Source organism: Dipodomys merriami, unplaced genomic scaffold (genome assembly GCF_024711535.1).
Source record: "Dipodomys merriami isolate MVZ:Mamm:240054 unplaced genomic scaffold, mDipMer1.0.p SCAF_19, whole genome shotgun sequence".
NCBI classification, from domain to species: Eukaryota; Metazoa; Chordata; class Mammalia; order Rodentia; family Heteromyidae; genus Dipodomys; species Dipodomys merriami.
In genome coordinates this window covers 18853422-18875752 of record NW_027203270.1, presented here as the reverse complement: position 1 = coordinate 18875752, position 22331 = coordinate 18853422, and the positions used below count along the sequence as shown (strand labels likewise).

At 44.3% G+C, this 22331-nt stretch overlaps 1 protein-coding gene across 1 annotated transcript in view; it reads left to right on the top strand.

Annotated features, from left to right (window-relative positions):
- The first annotated feature begins 4755 nt into the window (after window positions 1–4755).
- LOC138830817 (multidrug and toxin extrusion protein 2) overlaps window positions 4756–22331 on the top strand; it is a 32353-nt gene continuing 14777 nt past the window's right edge. The window contains exons 1-8 of the mRNA XM_070027588.1: window positions 4756–4818; window positions 5986–6134; window positions 7534–7576; window positions 9081–9125; window positions 10837–10934; window positions 13044–13141; window positions 15210–15323; window positions 16293–16360. Of these exons, the coding sequence (XP_069883689.1) occupies window positions 4810–4818; window positions 5986–6134; window positions 7534–7576; window positions 9081–9125; window positions 10837–10934; window positions 13044–13141; window positions 15210–15323; window positions 16293–16360 (624 nt within the window). The 5' untranslated portion in view covers window positions 4756–4809. The remainder of the gene's footprint in view (window positions 4819–5985; window positions 6135–7533; window positions 7577–9080; window positions 9126–10836; window positions 10935–13043; window positions 13142–15209; window positions 15324–16292; window positions 16361–22331) is intronic.

Below are 22331 nucleotides of genomic sequence, written 5' to 3'. Positions count from 1 at the left end.
GGTTTGAGCCAGTTCTGACCTGTTTGATCTGGTTCTTACCGGTTCGATCCGGTTCTAACCGGTTTGATCGGGCTCTAACCGGTTTGATCCGGCTCTAACCGGTTTGAGCCAGTTCTGACAGGTTTCAGCCGGTTCAGTTCTGACTGGTTTGATCCGGTTCTGACCGGTTTGAGCCTGTTTGATCTGGTTTGAACCGGTTTGAGCCTGTTTGAATCGGTTTTAGCCGGTTTTGTCCGGATCTAACCGATTTGATCCGGTTCTGACCGGTTTGATCTGTTTCTGACCGGTTTGATCCGGTTCTAGCCGGCTCTAACTGGTTTGAGCCAGTTTGAGCCGGTTTGATCCGGTTGTAACTGGTTTGACCCCGTTCTAACCGGTTTGAGCCAGTTTGAGCCGATATTGACTGGTTTGAGCCGGTTAGAACCGGATCTAACCGGTTTGATCTGGTTCTAACCGGATCGAGCCTGTTCTAACCGGTTTGAACCGGTTCTAACCGGATTGAGCCTGTTCTAACCGGCTTAATCCGGTTCTAACCGGTTTGAGTCAGTTCTGACCAGTTTGATCCGGTTTGGTACGGTTCTTACCGGTTTGAGCCGGTTCTAACCGGTTTGATCAGGTTCTAACTGGTTTGAGCCGGTTCCGACTGGTTTGATCCGGTTCTGGCCGGTTTGAGCCGCTTTGAACCGGTTTGATCCGGATCCAACTGGTTTGATCCGGTTCTGACCGGTTTGAGCCGGTTCTGACCGGTTTGGTCCGGCTTTAACCGGTTTGAGCCGGTTTGTTCCGGTTCTGGCCCGTTTGAGCCGGTTCTAACCGGGTTGATCCGGTTCTAACCAGGTTGATTCGGTTCGGACCGGTTTGATCCGGTTTGATCCGGTTCTAACCGATTTGAGCCGGTTTCAGCCAGTTTGATCCGGTTGTAGCCCGTTTGATCTGGTTCTAACCGGTTTGAGCCGGTTCTAACCGGTTTGAGCCGGTTCCTGTGGGATGTGAATGAGCATAATTAACAGGAGACAATCAGAGGACGGATCAAGACTGGCTATTTTCCTGGCACTGCTTCCCAGGGCTCATTTCTGGGCAGCTCCTCAAGGTGCCTGGCACAGTTACATCTTCTTCCTTGTTGGTCACATCTCCTGGCCAATCATTGGCTTCAGCCTGGGTGTCTTCCTTTCCTCTCCCAGGCTCTGCTATCAAACCCGGGAAGGCTCTACCTCCTTCCCTCTCCCTCAGAGTCCACTTCCCTTTCTTCATCCGTCCATTCCAACTTTTCATGTAGACTCCCAGCAGAAATGTTTCCTTTCCTGTCAACTTTTCAATCTTTCAACCATCTTAACAGTTGACCTCCTGGAGTTGTTCTTGCCAGGACCCCTTCATTTTCTCTCCCACCTGTGTCCCACTTGACTCCCTGCTTGGCACCCTAGGCCAAACAGACAGCTTAAGCTCCCCTTCCCCTCCCAGAGCTTTTGTTACCTATGCCCCTACCTTCTACTATGCTTTGGGACCTTCCTTCCTCCTTCAACCCCTTCCCCTTTATGTGCTTCCAGTCTATTATGATAAACCTCCCAAGTGTCTTCCAGGAAAATTATCCCCGTCCCATTTCCCTGTCCAGCTTCCCTCTGCTGTTTCTTTTTTTCAGAATCCACATTCTGCCTCCTTTCCTTTTCTCCAATCACAGTCTGTTCTCTATCTCACCTTTCACTGAACCTTCTCTGGCCACCAGTTGCCGGTGACATCTTCCTGCTGGGTTGCTGTGACCTTAACCTGTGGCCTAGTATTAGGAACCTACTGTGGTATTTCATACTGGCCTCCCTGATAGTTGCATCTCTCTTTTCTCCCTTCTTTCCCCTTTCAAGTTGCTGTTGTTGTTTGGGGGACAGTACTGGGATTTGAATTCAGGGACTTGAATGTGCTAGACAGGTGCTCTATCAGTTGAACCACTCCTCTAGCCTTTTCCACTCTCTTTGAATTCTTGGGTCTTGCTTTGTAACCATGCCAGTTACATGATTCTCACATAACTGGAATGACAGGCAAATGTCATCACACTAAGCTTTTAATTGATTGAGATGGGGAATCTCAAGAACTTTTATACCCAGCCTGTCCTCAAACTTAAGTCCTTCTAATTTTAATCTTTGAGTAGTTAGGATTACAGCCATGAGTCACCATGCCCAGCTCTACTTTCTGTATCTCCTATTTACTGGTGTCTCCCAATTCAGTATTATCGCCCATAATCTGGGCTTCAGGCTTGGATGACTGTAGTGTGGACCATCTGAAAGCTGCAGGGACTCATCCAACCCAGAGTGTTTGAAAGTACTTCCTATACTCCCTAGATGTGTGTGTGTATGTGTGTGTGTGTGTGTGTGTGTGTGTGTGTGTGTGTGTGTGTGTGTATGTGTCTGGTATAAACTAGGCCTCATTCTGGCATTCTACCATTGAACAACATCCCCAGTCCACTTTTTTAGTTTTTATATCCGAGGGTAAATCAGTCAGCAAGTTCTGCTCACTTTATCTCCCACATTCCAGAATCCCTCCCTTTCTTCATCTTCCCACACCACTTCTTGGATGGTTCTCACCCTCTCTGCCCCCCCACCCCCCCGGTCCCCAGGCCCTGTGGCTCCTGGGTTTTGGCTCTGGCCACTTTGTGCGGATGTTTATCTGTTGTTATGGTTCTCTTTCTCCTCCAAAATCTCAAGTTCACTTTTTTCAGGCTTGGCTCCTGGCCCAACCCAATAGTTCAGAGAGACACATGGTACAGGTGTCCCTGTACAGCTCCCAGCCAGCTCACTGTCAGCTGCTTGTCTTTTCCTTCTGCCCCAACCATGCCAGCTTTTCTGCTCTGTATCACGGAGACTCCTGCTCTTGAAATATTTCCAAGCATATTTTGAGGGAGGAAAAAAACTGAATTAAGGTTTTGGGACTGGGGTCATGGCTCAGTAGTACAGCATCTATCACAAGGCCCTCAGTTAAAATCACAATACCCCCCAAAAAAGAAAGAAAGGAAGGAAGAAAAAGAGATTGGGGAGAGGGAGGGAAAAGGAGGGAGAGGGAGGAAAGGAAGGAAGGGAGGGAGGGAGGGAAAAAAGATTTTAGATTTCTTCCCTCTTTCCGTTTATCCTGCAAACCCCCAAAGATAAGAAGTCAGGAAGATTCCTGGTTTGGGCTGTTAAAAGTGGCAGGAATAAAGGAAATACAGTCCATCATGGTGGAAAGGCATGAGGATGGTGTGTGGGAAGGTGAGCTCCACAGGCAGGAGTAGCCCCAGATAAGCTTTTAGGGAGCTCTGCTGTTGTCCTTAGTCAGTGGGTGGTGAAACTTTGCTTTGCTTTTTAGACTTAAACTGTAACTAACTTTTGGGAAGATAATAGACTTGTTTACACCATAGCCAGATAACATTCATTTGAACTTTTTGATTAAAATTTTTTTTGAGAGACAAAGCTGCTCTGTAGTTCAGGGTGTCCTTGAACTCATGATCTTCTTGCTTTAGCCTCCCAAGTGCTGGGATTGCAGGTGTGCATTTCTACACTGGGCCAGAGCTGGGTTGTTGCCTAACAGAGGTAAAGTTCTGGGTTTAATCATCAGCACTGCAAAAATAAAATCTTGATTTTATATTTGTATATAATATGGAAGAATTTATAAGTGTTTATCTTATTTAATGGAAAAGACAATTTTCTGTACACAGACTTTGAAGTGGTTCACACAAGTGCATTCACTGTGGAAGAATGCACAACTAGCTGGTAGAGCTGGACTGAGGGACATGGGTGGAGACATGGGAACCCAGTGAGGTCAGTACCAATCAGGCTGCTTTGCTGTTCAAATCTAAAGCAAAGCTCGGGCTTTTGCTTAACTAGTTATTCAAGGATCAGACAAACTTTAGGCACAGGGAGCATAGAGAATTTTCTGAGTAGATTTTCATACAGGTGACACATGATTGGGTGCATGGTCTTTTTGTTGTTGTTGCTCCTGTGGCTTGAACTCTGGGCCTGGATGCTATCCCTGAGCTCTTCAGGTCAAGGCGAGTGCTCTACCTCTTGAGCCACAGTGCCACTTCCGGTTTTCTAGTGGTTTATTGGAGATCAGAGTTCTCACAGACTTTTCTGCCCAGGCTGGCTTTGAACCATGATACTTAGATCTCAGTCTCCTGAGTAGCTAGGATTACAAGCATGAGCTGGCTTGGGTGCATGGTCTTTAGACCTGAGGCTGGCATCAGATCACCTGGCCACCCAAGTATCTGGGATTACAGGTATACATCACAGTGCCTGGTTTTAAATACAGAGGTAATAATACACTGCATTCAGAAAAACTCAGTTTGGGTTTCCCCAGTTGTCACAGAGTTAAAAGTATATTCTTTGATTAGAAGTAGTTCTTAGCTGGGTGCCAGTGGCTCACGCCTATAATCCTAGCTACTCAAGGCTGAGATCTGAGGATCGTGGTTCAAAGCCAGCCCAGGCAGGAAAGGCCATGAGACTCTCATCTCTAATTCCAGAAAACTGGAAGTGGTTCAGTGGCTCGAGTGGTAGAGTGCTATCCTTGAGCTGAAGAGCTGAGGGACAGTGCCCAGGCCCAGAGTTCAAGCTCCACAACCGACAAAAAAAAAAAAAAAAAAAAAAAAGTATATTCTTGTTCTTGTTCCATAGTTGGCAAGGATCCCACTTGATCTGAAATACTGAGCGTGAAATTTAAAGATGAGGTCCTTTGGTATAAAGTGAGCTGTTTGATGGTGATGGTGTTTGTGGCATCCATTGTTTCTTGCAGGTGGTGAATGTTACCGGGATCTCAGTTGGAACTGGCTTAGCCTCAGCTTGTGACACACTGATGTCTCAGGTGAGGACCTTGTTACCCACGTAGCTTTGGAGTCAGTTACCCTTCATGTTAGAAGTGTCCACTCTGTGTCAACATGGCAAATGCAGTGCTGCCAGGGGAATGTATGTACAGAGCAGGTAGCTCTCCTGTGTCACAGGACAAAACCACAGCAACATAGTTCTAGATCCCGATCCCAGCTTTATTCGTGATTCCAGAGTAGAAGCAGCTCCATCTGCAGCACAGAGTGAGAGCTTCCATCTGCCATGGAAGGAACAAGGAAAGACAAGTAGGAAAAATTTTATATCACACAGCTTTGTGCGGCTTTTTTGGACTGAGTAAAAGCAGAGGGGCTTATTATTATTATTTACTATTATTATTATTCAGACTTAAGAAGGCTAGCTCGATCTTTTGTTTTCAGGAAAAACGGATCTGCTGAGGGATCTATCACATCCTTAAAGATTCAGTTTGATAAGAAGGCATTTAGCATAAGGGATGCCATTTTGGTTCCAGGTGGTTGGGTCTGCTGGGGCTGATACAGGAGCTCAGTCGAAACCAATGGTAATGGTATTTGTGGCACCAATGATCATCATGATTGTGTTCTGCTAGTTCTGTCCTCAGTCTCATCTGCTCAGGGCCATGTTTCCCTTCTTCTTCCCTATCTGTACTCTTCCTGAAACTTCTCAAAGAGTTCTTTGTCCTGACTTCCTGTGTCCTGACTCTGTGTCCTGACTTCCACTCTGAACTCAGTCCCCATCACTCATGGGGTGACCTCCTTCAGGGGCCTCATGGTAAAATCATTGGGTAAGCCCACTTGGCTTTCCCAATAATGTGTGTATTTTTCCTCTTCTGTCCTCCCCACCCCCAAGGTTTGGCTGGCCTTGGGCTCCTCCCTCCCCCTCACCTTGTATCGCAATCACCATCTCCTGAAGCTTCAACCCCTGTCTACAGTTTCCAAGACTCCTGGTTAACTGCCTTAGTTCCCAAAAGCAGGACCAATTGCTTAGGATGGGTAGAATGCCATGGTGGCAACTAGCTCCCTGGCTACCCATGGGCTTGCAGCTCACCTGCACTGCTGGCTTCAGGAGACCTGGCTGCCTGAGCCACAGCTGGGCTACAGGAAGTGGCTGCTCCGAGCCTTGGGCTGCTGACAAACCATGGCATTCTGTCTCTGCCCATTTGTTTCCCAAGTCCTTTGGGGGCAGGAACCTGAAACGCGTGGGCATCATACTGCAGAGAGGAATCCTCATCTTGCTGTTGTGCTGCTTCCCTTGCTGGGCCATCTTTATCAACACTGAGCGCCTCCTCCTGCTCCTACAGCAAGACCCTGAAGTCGCCAGGTCAGTAGTACTACCAACTCATGGTTGTGGGTTCAGAGTAAGGGGACGTCGGCTAGTATGCCTGTGCTGCCATGTGCGGCTCATTAGCTGGACTCAAACCCTTGCAAATGGAAGCTGTGACTGTGGTCCTAGACCCCAGCAGCAGGGACCTGACCCGGGATAATGTGTTCTTGGCCCCATCCTTCTTTTATGTTATTATTCCATATTTCTCTACAAGAGTAGAATACCAATACAATTGTCTTTACTTTTGTTTTTGGAGTTGTTATTGGAGTTTGGGTTCTTTCTTCCCCTTTTCTCCTTCCTCCCTTCCTCCCTCCTTTCTTCCCTTCCTCTCTCCTTTCTTCCCTCCCTCCTTCCCTGCCTGCCTTCCTTCCTTCCTTCCTTCCTTCCTTCCTTCCTTCCTTCCTTCCTTCCTTCCTTCCTTCTTTCCTTCCTCCCTCTCTTTCCCTCTCCTCCTTCCTTTCCACCCTCCCTCCCTCCCTCCCTCCCTCCCTCCCTCCCTCCTTCCTTCCTTCCTTCCTTCCTTCCTTCCTTCCTTCCTTCCTTCCTTCCTTCTTTCCTTCTTTTCTTCCTTCCTTAATTTCTTTCTTCCTTTCTTCCTTTCTTGTGGCACTGGGATTTAAACTAAGGGCCTTTTACTTTTTGCTAGGCAGATAAACTCTGCTACCTGAGCCATGGCCCCAGCCCTTTTTTTCAACTTAGTTATTTTTCAGTTATTTAGTTATTTTTTAGTTACTTTTTAGATAGGATCCCACTTTTACTCTGGAATTGCAACCCTCCTATTTATGCCCCCCAGGAAGCTGGTGTGACAGACATGTACCACCATGTCTAACTTATTGGTTGAGATAGCGTCTCACCAACCTCCTGCTGGGGCTGGCCTTGAACTGTGATCCTTTCAGTCTCTGCCTCCCAAGTGGCTGGGATGATAGGTGTGAGGTACTACACTTGGCTTGGATTATTTCATTTGTGTTTTAGACCTACAGTTCCAGTATGATCTTTTGTGTTGCCCCTAGGATATGTGGTCCTTTCTAGAAGATTCTTACTCACTGTGAAGTAGTTCTGGAGATTTCAGAAGGTTTCTGAATTGTGCTCAAGTTTTAGTTCTGTGTGTGTGTGTGTGTGTGTGTGTGTGTGTGTGTGTGTGTGTGTGTGTGTGTGTACGCTCATTTAGCTTTTAGGCCAAGAAGGACCTGAAAAATGTCACGTTGTATGGCTTCCCCTTAGATAGTAGACATTTCACAGAGCTCACATTGGGCAGAAAACCAAAGTTGTGAATCAGTTTCTCCCACAGAATTTGTTTTTAGTTTTAATTTTTAGGACCTACTCTGTTCAACTTGAAGAGAGTATAACCAGATACTATTTCATTATTAACTGAAGACCATTTTGTTGTTTATTTCAGGATAGCCCAAGTTTATGTGATGGTTTTCATTCCAGCTCTGCCCGTAAGTTTTAAGACTGTTGTTTTTCTCTTTATTAAGTGAATATTAATTTTAGAAAATAATTTCTTTTGAGACATTTTGATACATGTATATAATATACTTTGATCATATTTCCCTTTTATTCCCTCTCTTCCTTTCCCCCTTTTTATTCCTCAACTGTTATTTTTCATTCTATTTTTTCTTTCTGTATTTCACCTCAGAGAAAAACAAACGTGATTTTTTTTTTTTGGTCTGGTCATGGGGCCTGAACTCTGGGCCTGGGCGTTGTCCCTCAGCTCTTCAGCTCAAGGCTAGCGCTCTACCACTTGAGCCACAGCACCACTCAGCATCACTTCTGGCTTTTTTTTTTTCTGCTTATGTGGTGCTGAGGAATCGAACCCAGGGCCTCATGCATGCAAGGCAAGCACTCTACCACTAAGCCAACTTCCCAGCCCACGTGATTTTTTTCTATATGAATCTAGTTTATTTCACATCAACATACCATTTTGCAAATGGTATGATTTTGTTCTTTATGGCTGAATAATACCAGTGTGTGTGTGTGTGTGTGTGTGTGTGTGTGTGCATGCGCACGCGTGCATGCACGTGCATGCACACACACATTTTCTTTATCCAGTCCTCCATGATAGGCGTCGGGCTGCTTCCGTACCTTGGCTATTGGAAATAGTGCTGCTGTAAACATGGGTGCAGGTGTCTCCATTGCATGCTGACTTTAATTCCTCTATAGATACATATATAGGAGTGATGTAACTAGTCATTTTATTTTTATTTTTGTCAGTTGTGGGGCTTGAACTTGGGGCCCAGGCACTCTCCCTGAGCAATTTCATTCAAGGCTAGCCACAGTACCACTTCAGTTTTGTTTGTTTGTTTGTTTTTTCTGGTGGTTAATTGGACGTAAGAGTCTCATAGTCTTTCTTGCCTGGGCTGGCTTTGAAACTCATTGCTCAGATCTCAGCCTCCTGAGTAGCTAGGACAATAGGGATGAGCCACCAGTGCCCAACTTGGATCATTTTATTTTTAAGATCAGTTTATTTTTAATGCTTTGAGGAACTTCCAAACTGATTCTCGAAGTAGTTGTAGATATGTATTGGTGGCTTATGCCTGTAATCCTAGCTACCCGGGAGGCTAAGAATTGAGGATCATGGTTCAAAGCTGGACCTGATAGGAAAGTGTGTGAGACTCTTATCTTCAATTAACTGCCAAAAAAGCCATAAGTAGAGCTGTGGCTCATGTGGCCGAGTACCAGTCTTGAGCAAAAAAAAAGCCTAAGGACAGCATCTAGGCCCTGAGTTCAAGCTCCAGGAATGACATGCGTGGACACAAACACAGACACACACACACCAGACACACACAAACATACACAGTATCTCCAGGGACTGTGATGGGGGCTCATTTATAAAGCATTTACCTTGCGTATACCAGGCCCTGGGTTTGATCCATATCACCATGAAACAATAGCAGCCACAAGGCAGGAATGAAATAAAGTTGTTATTTTCTGCTTATTGTCTAGGCAGCATTCCTGTTCCAGCTGCAGACAAGATACTTGCAGAGTCAGGTAATCTTTTTATATTTTTGCTCCATACTCCTGGAAATGTATGGTAAACATTTTGAAGGTATTGTCTCCTATTTTCTTCTTATCCCCTTTACAAGGACTTTCTACACAAAGCAATGCATACAACCAGGTGCCAGTAGCTCACACCTGTAATCTTAACTACTCAGGATACTAAGATCTAAGGATCGCTGTTCAAAGCCAACCTAGGCAAAAAAGTCCATGAGACATTTCACTCCAATAAACTACCAAGAGAGTAGGAAGTGAAGCTGTGGCTCAAGTGGTAGAGTGCTAGCCTTGAGCAATAAAGCTCAGGGACGGTGCTCAGGCCCTGAGTTCAAGCCCCATGGTAGGTATATGCACATCTGTGTATGCACACACACAATGCATACTTTTTTTTTTTTTGCCCAATAATCCATGCTTAAACCTCCCCAAGTTCATTGTAGAGCCTTGTGTCTGTATATCATTCAGCCAGGGTCCGAGTCCATCTGATTCCTCTTGGTTGTCCCATATTTCCCTCAGCACTCCCCATCCCCCCCAACCCCTTCAGCGTTGGCAGCTGGCTCTGCACTTGGCCTTGGACCTGCTCTTGCTCCTGATTTAGAAGATGAGGGCCCAGAGTTACTATAGCCACATCTGTGAGTGTGTGGGGCCAACCTCACACCAGATTCAGAAGGAAAGGGAAGAAGTTGGCCAGACAGAGGTGGGTAGGCAGAGGCTGAGCCTACCCAGTGAGGGCTCCTGGCTTATCCTTAGGCAAGCAGTGCGCTACCTTTAAACACAGAGGCCACTGTCTGCTGAAGCCCAAATGAGTCCACTGTGCTTTGATAGCAGCAACTGTTTAAATGCAGGGAGAAAAAGTAAGTTTTACCTAAAGAAAATGTTTATCTGAGTTCATACACAAAGGAAATGAGCTAGTGGGCTGACATTTCACATCACACAAAGGAAATGAGCTAGTGGGCTGACATTTCACATACCCGTGTTACAAAGGAGCACCTAGAGAAGTCAAGCAGCATGACCCCAGTATCCCCCCAATCAGGCCTCCCTAAACCCCCATCTGTGGTGCCTGTTTTGTTCTTCAAGTAATCCCTCCCTCCTCCTTTTCTTTCTCTGCTGCTGTCAGGGTATCTGACCTACCAGAGCCTACAGAAGCTTGGCTTGGCTGAAGCCATCCAAATGAAAGAGATGTATCTGGTTCTTTTGGTTTCTCCAATCATGTGTGACTTTGCCCTTCTTAAAGATCATCCCATTCTGAGTTAGACACCTTGTGCTCATATACTGTTTCGTAGAATGGGAACTTCTTTGTACAACTTCTTAAAGATATAATAATAAAAAAATGTGAAAAAAAGAAAAAAAGAAAAAATCATCCTCTTTAAGTGTGGTGCTGGTGGCTCACACCTGTGATCCTAACTTCTGAGGAGGCTGAGATCTGAGGATTGTGTTCAAAGCTAACCCAGGCAGGAAAGTCCATGAGACACTTATCTCCAGTTAACCACCAGGAAACCGGAAGTGGAGCTGTGGCTCAAAAGTGGTAGAGTGCTAGCCTTGAACGGAAAAATCTCAGGGACAGCACCCATGCCCTGAGTCTAGGTCCTACAACTGACAAAAAAGAAAAGAAAAGAAAAATTGTTCCATTTAGCCGTGGATGTTCACTTGACAGCCTAGCCATCTCTCTTGTGGAAATGCTCATGCTTTCCTCTTTGTTTGGAGATTTTAGGGCGTCATTATGCCTCAAGTTGTTACTGGGATTGCAGCAAACGTCGTTAACGTGTGCATGAATGCCCTCCTGCTGTATGCCCTGGACCTTGGAGTGGTGTAAGTCACACACAGAGGGTGTCTGTGTGCTGGGTGTGTGGACCCTGACCCAGGGGCTGAAAAACCAGAAGTGATACAGGGCACACAGATGGGCAAGCGGGCACTTACAAGTTGATATTTGGGTACTCGGCATAGCAGATAAGAGGTAGCTGCTGTGGATGCCTACAGAGGAGGAGGTGTAGCCAGCTCAGGCTAGCGGATGGTTGGGGATAGAAGTTAGGTGGAGAGATAGGGACAGAGATTTAGAGGAAGCAGAGTGTTGGCTCACATCTGGATTTGGAGTTAGCCTAGGGAGGCAGGTTGCCATGGGCAGTGGAGGCTCACTGTGAGCCCCCCAAATAGAAGTAACCGTGGGCAGATGCCTGGCAGGATTCTCCCAGGATCTAAATTGTAAGCAACAGAGCAAATTCCATCTTATGAAACCTGAAGGGACAGTGTTCCACCAAGAAAGAGAGAAGTTTGAACCTCCCTCAGTAGGAGTTCCTGTGTCCTGCTGGTTCAATCCTCACCAGAGGATAGCTCTGGGCCCTCTGTCCCAAGCCAGACACATGTGGCCAGACAGAGATCATGTCAGCACCATGCAGACAGAGCCCTACCAATCTTGGGATGTTTCAGGACAATGTGTGGCCCTTTATTGACAAAATCTGCTGTACTAGATCATGGCCAACACTTAAAAAAATAAAATATTATGGATCAAATAGAAGAGAATAGAGGAGAAAATTTGAGGCTCCTCAATTGCTGTGAGGTGTGTTTCTTGGGATTTGTTTCAGGTGAGTGGTAGGTGTGTGTACCTGGTAATGTGGGTAGTTGCTTAGTGGTGGAGAATGTATTTATTACTGCTCATAGCCATCATTTCAATGACTGGGGGATGGGCTCAGTGGTGAGGCACTCTCCTTGCATGCACCAGGTCCTGAGATACATGCCCAGCACCAGAAAAAAGGAAGGAAGAAAGGAAGGGAAGGAGGGAGGAAGAAAAGAAGGAAGGAGGGAGGGTAGGAAGAAAGGAAGGAAGGAAGCAAGCAAGAAAGGAAGGAAAGAAAGAAAGAATAGTTGAAGATTAGCACATATATAAGAATACATCAATAAAAATCCATTTATAATGGTACTGATAGCTCAAGCCTGTAATCCTACCTATTCAGGAGGCTGAGATCTGAGGATCATGGTTCAAAGCCAGCCTGGTTAGGAAAGTCTGTGAGACTCTTATCTCCAATTAACCTCCAGAAAAGTGGAAGTGGTACTCTGGCTCAATGTGGTAGAGTGCTAGCTTTGAGCAAATAAAGCTTAGAGACAGTACCCAGGCTCTGAGTTCAAGCCCCACAACCACCAAAAACAAACAAAACCCAAAATCTATCTGATTAGTTTCAGGAGTGGATTAACACCTGATACAATGTGAGGTCTGGATAGGAGAGTGAAATGAGAGAATAGATGAGAAGACAGAGTTCCTGGCTCACTATAAGCACAGGCTTTCTGTTTGTAGTGATAAAATGTTACCCACTGAAGAGGCTCCAAAGTTTTGGTCTAGTGAAAAACAATGTATTATAATCCTGAGGAGTAAAACTGTGATGATGGGAAGCAGTACTTTGAACACAGGAGCTGGTTGATCCATCCAGACTAGTTAATGTCTAAGAAATGTTATATCTTTATGTCCTTTGGTTTTCCCATTGATGAATAGGAACATTGGATTTTTCTACACACTTCAATCTCAGGAAAAGATCTCATAAATAGATGTGGGTTTTTTGTTTGTTTATTTTTTGTTTTGGTGCCAGTCAAGGGACTTTGAACTCAGGGCCTGGGTGCTGTTCCTGAGCTTTTTTTGCTTAAGGCTAGTGCTCTACCACTTGAGCCACAGCTCCACTTCTGATTTTTTGGTAAAGAGTCTCACAGAATTTCCTACCCCAGACTGGCTTCAAACCATGATCCTCAGATCTCAGCCTCCTGAGTAGCTAAGATTACTGACGCCCAGCTAGATTGATTTAAAAACATTAAAAGAAAACGCAGGAGCTCCAGGCTCATCTATAATGGATTCTTAGCGAGCAAAGGCTTGCCTGGATCACTCCATGGATTCAATGTGAAGGATCAGCTGGGTAATGATGGCCTTTTCTCCTCCAGTGGGTCTGCCTGGGCCAACACCACCTCCCAGTTCGTCCTCTCTGCTCTACTCTTCCTATACATGTGGTGGAAAAAAATCCACATCAGCACCTGGGGAGGTACATTGCATTGCTTCCTTACCTTCCTTACCTCTTCTTTAGTAGGATCTAGGTTCCTGACCAAGCTCTTCCCAGATGGTTTTAATCTCCAGGGAAATCTTAAGATTTTTTTTTTTTTGAAAATGCTTAAGTAACTGAAAATGTGAAAATGAAATGGTCAATGTAGGGATATTTTTGTGTTTATGAAGTGAAACTGATGGATCATGTGGGGATCCTATTTGTTAATTCTTTGAGGAACTTAAATAATTATTTTTCCATAGTGGGGACACTTTTTACATTCCAATCCCACCAACAGTACATAGTTTGTCTACTTCCTTGATTGCCTTTGTTGTTTTCTGTGTTTTGCTTTATTTGTTTTATGGTTTTATTTTTGTTTTTTAGTATTAGGCATCCTAATGGTTTTGAGGGGGTTTTAACTTACATTTTCCTAATGATTAGTGACATTGCCATCTTTTCATCTATTTGTCCATTTGTATATATTCTTTGGAGAAATATCCATTTAAATTGTTTGCCCAGCCAGGTGCTAGTGGCTCATGCCTGTAATCCTAGTCACTCAGGAGGCTGAGATCTGAGGATTGCAGTTCAAAGCCAGTCATGACAGGAAAATCCATGAGACTCTTATCTCAATCACAAAAAGCTGGAAGTGGAGCTGTGACTCAAGTGGTAGAGTACTACCCTGGAACAAAAAAAGCTGAGGGACAGTACCCAGACCTGGCACACACAGACACAGACATAGACACACACACACACACACACACACACACACACACACACACACACACAAATTGTTTACCATTTTTTTTCTGCTTATGTGGTGCTGAGGAATGAAACCTAGGGCCTCATGCATGTGAGCCAAGCACTTTACCACTGAGCCACCTTCCCAGGCCTATTGTTTACCATTTTTTAATTGGGTTAGTTCCTCTTTTTTATTGCCAAATTATAGAAGATTTTTATGAATTATAGACACAATGATGTCCAGATATCTTTATTATCATATAGGCTTTGCAAATATTTTCTTCCATTCTTGGGTGATCTTTCCCTCTACTAATGCACCCTTTGATATATGGAAATTGTTCATTTTCATGTAGTCTAATTGACTTTTTGTTGTTGTTGTTGTGTGATCAGAGTGCATTTCTTTTTTTGGGGGGGTGGGGAGATCTGGTCGTGGGGCCTGAACTCTGGGCCTGGGTGCTGTCCCTCAGCTCTTCAGCTCAAGGCTAGCGCTCTACCACTTGAGCCACAGTGCCACTTCCGGCTTTTTTCTTTTTGCTTATGTGGTGCTGAGGAATGGAACCCAGGGCCTCAGGCATGCAAGGCAAGCACTCTACCACTGAGCCACCTTCCCAGCCCCCAGAGTACATTTCAAAGTGTCTAAAAGCTGGTGTGGTGACTCACGCCTGTAGTCCTAATCAGGAGGCTGAGGCAGTGGATTGCTTAAGGCTAGTAGTTCAAGACCAGCCTAGGCAATATGGTGAGAGTCTCAAAAAGAAATCTCCCCATATTACCATATGCATGTGATAAACACACATTTACATATGTATACGCATATATATGTGTGTGTATAAATGAAGATATATATGTATGTATATATATGAAGATGTTACCTTCAATTTTCTTTTGAAATGTGTGTGTACATACACACATGCACACACACACACACACAACCTATATCTATCTGCCTATCTATCATCTATCTCTGTTTTTCATACTATAGTGTGCATCTATCATATTTTTACTTCTTTGGTTCCCTGGGGCTGGTCTCCCACCCCTCACACTCCCACCCCAGTCTGTCACAAGCTAATGTCTTGCTTTTTTTTTTTTTAATTGAGCTGCCATCTCCACCTAGAAGTAGCATGTGTGGGTGACAGGGCACCAACATAGTTCAGTTTACTGCACATTACCAACTTGATACCTGTCATCCTAGGTGTCCATCTCTTTGACATCTTCATGCTTGGCTAGAGACGGGGGTACTCTGGTTTCTGGCCAAGTGGAAGAGTGGATGTAGAATGGAGCAGCTGTTAGAGGGAGTCCTGAGCAATGTATGTGCTGTTTATTGCCTGTTCTCCAGGTTGGACTCGAGAGTGCTTCCAGGAATGGAGCTCCTACACCCGCCTGGCCATCCCCAGCATGTTCATGTTATGCATCGAGTGGTGGACCTTTGAGATTGGGACCTTCCTCGCAGGTTTGTCAGCATCCACTGGATGCCTCTCCACACAGCTGGTCCCAGAGACCAGTTTTATTTTTCTAGACCACTGTCCCATCAGCTGTCAAAGAGATCTGCCATAGAGGCATAGACCCTTAGTTAGCCATAAATGTTCTCAAGCAGGGAAGGGCTTCAAGCCCCACTCTACCCTCTGTTCATTTTCATAAATGCAGAAAGGGAAACCATTGGTAAAGAGTTTGGATGTGAGTCAGGTGCTGCTGGCCCACCCTTGTTGTCCTAGCTACCTAGGAGGCTGAGAGCTGAGGATTGTGGTTCAAAGCCAGCCCAGGCAAGAAAGTTCATGGGACTCTTTTCTCCAGTTAACCACCAGAAAACCAGAAGTGACACTGTAGCTCAAAATGGTAGAGTCCTAACCTTGAGCAAAAGAGCTCAGAGACAGCACCCAGGCCTCAAGTTCAAGTCCCATGACTGACCACAAAAAAAAAAAAAAAAAAAAAAAAGAGTTTGGATATGGTAAGGAGAAGGAAGATGAAACGCAACTCTAGGTCTCTGGACTCTCACATCATCTTGTTAGGTATCTGGCCAAGGCTGGCCACTTTAACAAACACAGAGAATGGTAGAGTTAGCTCTGCCCTGCATTTCCACCAGAGCTGGAATGATTTTGGTTACAGGTATTCTGCATAGCCATATTCTCACTAGTAATATAATAGAGCAAGCTGTAGTGACAGCAGATGGTAGTAATGGAGGGCAGTGTCTGTGGATACTTCTGGGGCATTTTTGGTCTTTCTTGAAATAGGTTCTAGGGGCTAGAGATGTAGCTCAGTGACAGAACTTCCTTAGCATGCACTAGGCTCTGGCTTCACTCCCCAGAAATGCCAAACAAAAAACCGGTATGCATATACCTTGTGTGTTCTAGTTTCATAAGGAAGATGTTGCCTTCCATCCATTTTTTTTTTTCAATCTGTTTTGTGTCTGCTGATGTTTCAGGACTCATTAACGTGACGGAGCTGGGAGCCCAGGCTATCATTTATGAACTGGCTTCTGTGGCCTACATGGTAAGAACCACTGGGGGGAGGTAGAGTAAGAGAAAGAGAAAAAGAAAAGAATCTTGGACTACTCCCCATCCCATTGGTGAGTGTGACTTAACCTTTCTGAACTTCAGCTTCCTCACCTGCAAACTAAGGGAAAGTAGCTACTTTGCAGATGAAGACTGAGTTGTAAGATATCACTTAGCCCAATTCATCTAACCAATGTGGAGTTGGTGCTAGAATCTAGTGATGAGTGGGATGGAGTCAGCTCCTTCCCTGTGTCCTATGTCCTCGTCACGAGACAGAGATAGAAAAAGTAGATGAGTGAGCGCACTGTGAATCTCATGTGTGTAGCACAGGCATCATAGAAATGCAAAAAGAAGGCTGGAGCTGTATACGGGCTGTGAGCTCTTGCTTCTTTGTACAAGCTGGGGAAAAAGGTATAGGTGGGCAAGGGAGGTGGGTGGAAGGAAACTGCTAGAATTGTCTGGGTAAGAAATGAGCAGGCTGCTGGGGGTGAGGAGGGAACTGGATGAAGTAGGGAGGCAGAACTGATAGATCAAGGTCAAGGCTGTAGAATGTGGGACAAAAAAGGAGTGAGAAGGCTCATAATTGTTACAGTATCAGTGTGGGTATACCTGTGATCATGCGATGTTTTCTGAATATTCCAACCTGTATAGAAATAAGATGCTCCCTTTGTTTTGTTTGCTTCTTATTTCTGTAGGGTTGACAGAGGCCATCTTGGTAGAGGGATCATGGGTTTTGTTTTTGTTTTTGTTTTTTTTTGGTCAGTTCTGGGCTTCAACCTTGGGCCTGGACTCTGTCTCTGAGCCTCTCTGTGCTCAAGGCTAGTGTTCTACCACTGAGCCACAATGCCACTTCTGGCTTTTTCTGAGTAGCTTATTGGAGATAAGAGTCTCATGGACATTCCTGCCCGGGTTAGCTTTAAACTGTGATCCTCAGATCTCAGCCTTCTGAGTAGGATTACAGGCATGAGCCACCCGCACCAAGCTATCATGGGTCATTTTATTTTCCATGTATTTATTTTTAATTTATAATAATTTATGGATCTGGCTGCCAGTGGCTCATGACTATAACCCTAGCTACTTAGAAGGCTGAGATTTGAGGGTCAAGGTTCAAATCTAGCCCAGACAGACAAATCCCAGAAACTTTTATCTCCACTTAACCCGAAACAACAACAACAACAAAAACGAACGAAGTGAAGCTGTGGGTCAAGTGGTAGAATAGCAGTCTTGAATAAAAAAGCTAAAGGAGGAGGCAACAATGCTTGATAAGAAATGTACTCATTATCTTGCCCATGTAATTGTAACCCCTCTACATGATTTTTCACAATTAAAAAAAAAAAGCTAAAGGATAGTGTCCAGACCTTGAGATCAAGCCCAAGAACTTACACACACACACACACACACACACACACACACACACACACACACACACACACACTCACAAATAATAGGATAAAAAGAAAATGTGTCTAAGAGCAGGCACAATAGATACATATCAGAACTGGAAGGACAATCAGCCAAATAACACACGATGGGCCAATGTGGAAGAAAGAAAATGGAGCAGGATGCCAAGAGAGGAGATACCTTTAATAGGAAGGTGGCCCAGCCAAGGTCTGCAGGGAGATGGACTAAAGCAAGGTCAGAGAGAGTGCCTGGGTTTCCTATGGGTCACTGGAGACCTTGTGGAGTGATGAAGCCAACTTCCCAGGAAGGAAAAAAAAGATTGGAGGCTGCTGAAAGATGTTCTGCCTGCAGGTTTGGTTGGCAGTTCGTGAGATGTATGAGATGGGGAAGGGGTGACACCAAGTAATCAAGTGCCTTGAGTCCCTAAGTCTTAGACACTTTATTTATTTATTTATGCCCATGCTGTGGCTTGAACTCAGGGGCTAGGAAGCCTCTTTGTACTCAAGGCTAGTGCTCTACCCCTTGAGCCACAGCACCACTTCTAGCTTGTTCTGAGTAGCTTATTGGAGATAAGAGTCTCACAGACTTTTCTGCCTGGGCTGGCTTTGAGTTGAAATCCTCAGATCTCAGCCTCCTGAGTAGTAGGATTACAGGTGTGAGCCACCAGCACCTAGCCATCTTAGACACTTTTGTTGGTAGTGGTGGTGGTGGTCATGGGACTTAACTTGGCCTGGGTGCTGTCCTTCAGCTCTTCAGCTCAAGGCTAGCACTCTACCACTTGAGCCACAGTGCCACTTCCAGATTTTTGGTGATTTATTGGAGATAAGTGTCTCACGGACTTTCCTGCCTGGGCTGGCTTTGAACTGTGATCCTCAGATCTCAGCCTCCTGAGTAGCTAGGATTACAGGCGTGAGCCACTGGTGCCCATCCCATCCCATTTCTTAACCATTTGCTTTTGGTTCTGATGATTGTCATTGAGCTTTGTACTTAGGTTGTTTTTGTTTTGTTTGTTTTTGTTACTTTTGTGATTTGTGATGATCCTAGTGGTTGACACATTTGGTGAGGAGGTACTTTACTGCTTGAGCCAGGTCCTTTTTGTTATCACTTTTATCCTGTACCTATTGACTCAGGAGTGACAAGGAATTCAGCTCCCTTTCCCCAGCATATCCCTCTATCTTTGATTATTTTATTTGTAGTTTTCTTAGTGGTTACTTTTATGACTTGAAATATTAAACATTGGCCTCTTTTTCTTCATCTATCAACTTTATATTCTTTGCAGCTTGACCCCTAAATTATGAGGACCATTGTGTCCTTACATTTCTTTCTACTCCTCTTCTCATTTGCCTTCCAAATTCCACAGGCGACTTAACATCCACTCTGTGCTATGAATGAACGAGGCACTGGTCTAAACAATTTACAAATAGCAACTCATGGACTCCTTATTAAAATGCCATATGGGGAGTTTATAGTTACTTCCCACATACCTAGAAATGAGAAAATTGTACCCCAGAGAATATCATTTATCAAGTAGATACATGGGATTTGAACCCAGGTCCTGGCTCCAGTTCATGGCTTCAGTTCTTATGTTATGCACCCTCCCCCAGCTTTATCATTATTTTTATTTAGTGAGGACTATTACCTTTAATTATGTTCTATATTATGTCTTCCATATTCTAGGGGTTATCTGAAAAAAGCAAACATTAACCAATAGTAATTTTTAGCAATATGATGACTTACAGACCCAGCTGATGGTTCTTGCATCAGATGAGGCATAAGTGCAACCCAGTAGTCAGCCAAACTCTCCACTGGAAAATCTTGCATAAGTGACAGATGAGGTGGATGATTATTATTATATTTTATTATTATATTTTATTTTGGTGAAAATTCATCATATTTTCAGTTTGATTTATATTTAGTCCAGGATTTTTTACAGCTTTTTATTTGTTTCTCTGGCACTTCTAGTAAGCTTTATTACTTGTTGGCCAACAGTGTGGGTTTGCCTGTGTTAAGAACATCAGTGTTCATGTCAGGGATATTCAAAGTCCTTGTCTCTGATTTCTAGACTTTTCCTAGTTTTATATAGAGCTCTTGTTCCAGAATTTGTCATGAAATTAAATCTATACTTTCTTTGTTCCATTTCTTCCTTTTTCTTAGATTGTTCAAAAAAATTTAGTATCTAGTTATAGAATGTTCCTAAGATCATTTGGAAGATAAATTTGGAAACTCTTTTTTCCCCTTGACATCTGTTTAATAATTTGAGCATAGAATTCTAGATTCAAAACCCCTCTTTGTTGAGGAGTAAACAAGGACTGATTTGTTCCATCTGATTTCCAGTGGTGTATCCTCAGGAATATTTACTGGCACCTCAAATTGACAAGGTACCCTTAATCCATTCTATGGAAAGAAACTATTAAGTCAGTCTTTCTCCATGATGACACTTCATGGCAATAGTACTAAGTTCTATTAGTTATATTCTATTCTGACTCTTATTCCTGTACAGACAACATGATTTTTCTGTTTGAAAGTTTTAGCATTTGTTCTGAAACTTCACAGGGATATACTTCTGAGGATGGATGGATAAATAGGTAGCTAGATAGAATTTCTGTTTCATATCTGTGATCCCTTTTTGATGTGAAGATTGTTATTTCTCAGCTCTAGAAAAGTTAATTTTTGGGGCTGGGAAGGTGGCTCAGTGGTAGAGTGCTTGCCTTGCATGCCTGAGGCCCTGGGTTCGATTCCTCAGCACCACATAAGCAAAAAGAAAAAAGCCGGAAGTGGCGCTGTGGCTCAAGTGGTAGAGTGCTAGCCTTGAGCTGAAGAGCTGAGGGACAGCGCCCAGGCCCAGAGTTCAGTCCCCACAACCGGACCCAAAAAAAAAAAAAAAGAAAAGTTAATTTTTTTCTTCCCTTTTCTGTACATTTTTCTATTCTTTAAAATTTTTCTACTAGATAGAGGTTGACTTCTTGGACTCATCATTTTGCTTTTGACCTTTTCCATATCCGAAAGAAATCTCCTTTGGATTTTTGCTTATCTTCTATAGACTGCTGCTCTTATGATGTCTTACTATCCTTTCTTCACAGGACTCTGCAGTTTCATGCTTCCCTGTCTTTATATATCTAGGGAGACTAAATTGAATCTTAACAATCTTTCATTCTTTGAAACAGCTATTTTGTTTCCTCTGTGATCAATGACTTCTTATTTATCTTTGGGGGAATGACTCACTCAGTCTTCCTCAAACCATGAGATCTGGCATAATGGCACCACCCTATAATCCTAACAATCAGAGGTAGAGTCTGGAGGATCTAGGATTCAAGGCCAGTTCCAATTATATAGTGAGACATTGCATATAAATAAATACATAATAGGGCTGGGAAGGTGGCTCAGTGGTAGAGCGCTTGCCTTGCATGCATGAGGCCCTGGGTTCGATTCCTCAGCACCACATAAGCAAAAAGGAAAAAGCCGGAAGTGGCGCTGTGGCTCAAGTGGTAGAGTGCTAGCCTTGAGCTGAAGAGCTGAGGGACAGCGCCCAGGCCCAGAGTTCAAGGTCCCACGACCGGACCCAAAATAAATAAATAAATACATACATACATAAATACACAAATACATAATAAATAAATAAATGGCCAACATAGCATTCCTGTCCTGTTATTTGGAGATTTTTTCCCCCAACAATCTTTCCCTAGTACCTGCCAAGTCACATTTTTATTTTCAGGTTTGTGGGTAAGGACTAAGCAAAGGTGGACTGGCCTCCTCACTCTTGTCCCATATTGCCTCTATACCAACCATCTTCAAAGACAAAAGAAGGGTTCTTCTGGGCCACCGCCCTTCTGGGGATGGGGTGAGATGGCCTGAGGCCCTCTTCTTAGATACTGTGCCTTCTGTGTGGGCAGAACCTGGAACTCAGGTTGCAAGGGTTCTGTTGGGACAAAGGAGTTGAGATCCAGCCTTCTGGTATGTTCTGGAGTGTGGCTTCCCAGGTTCCACCCCAGTGTGATGATATGCCTGCTTTTCTGCTCCTATTCTCAGTGTTTGTGTTTTGGGGGAAGGATGAGAGTTGAGAATATGAGGGCTGGGAAGGTGGCTCAGTGGTAGAGCGCTTGCCTTGCATGCTTAAGGCACCGAGTTTGATTCTTCAGACCACATAAGCAAAAAGAAAAAAGCCGGAAGTGGCACTGTGGCTCAAGTGGTAGAGCACTAGCCTTGAGCTGAAGAGCTGAGGGACAGCGTCCAGGCCCAGAGTTCAGCCCCATGACTGGACCCCCCCCCAAAAAAAGAGAATATGAGCTGGTCAATCATTTTAAATATATATATATATACATATGTGTATATATATATATATATACACATATGTATACACACACACACACACACACACACACACACACACACACACACACACACACACACATATAGCCAGGTGGCTCACAACTGTAATCCTAGCTATTCAGGAGCCTGAGATCTGAGGACCGTGGTTTGAAGCCAGCCCAGGCAGGAAAGTCTGTGAGACTCATATATCTGATTATCCACCAAAAAGCTGGAAGTGGATCTGTGGCTCAAGTGGTAGAGCG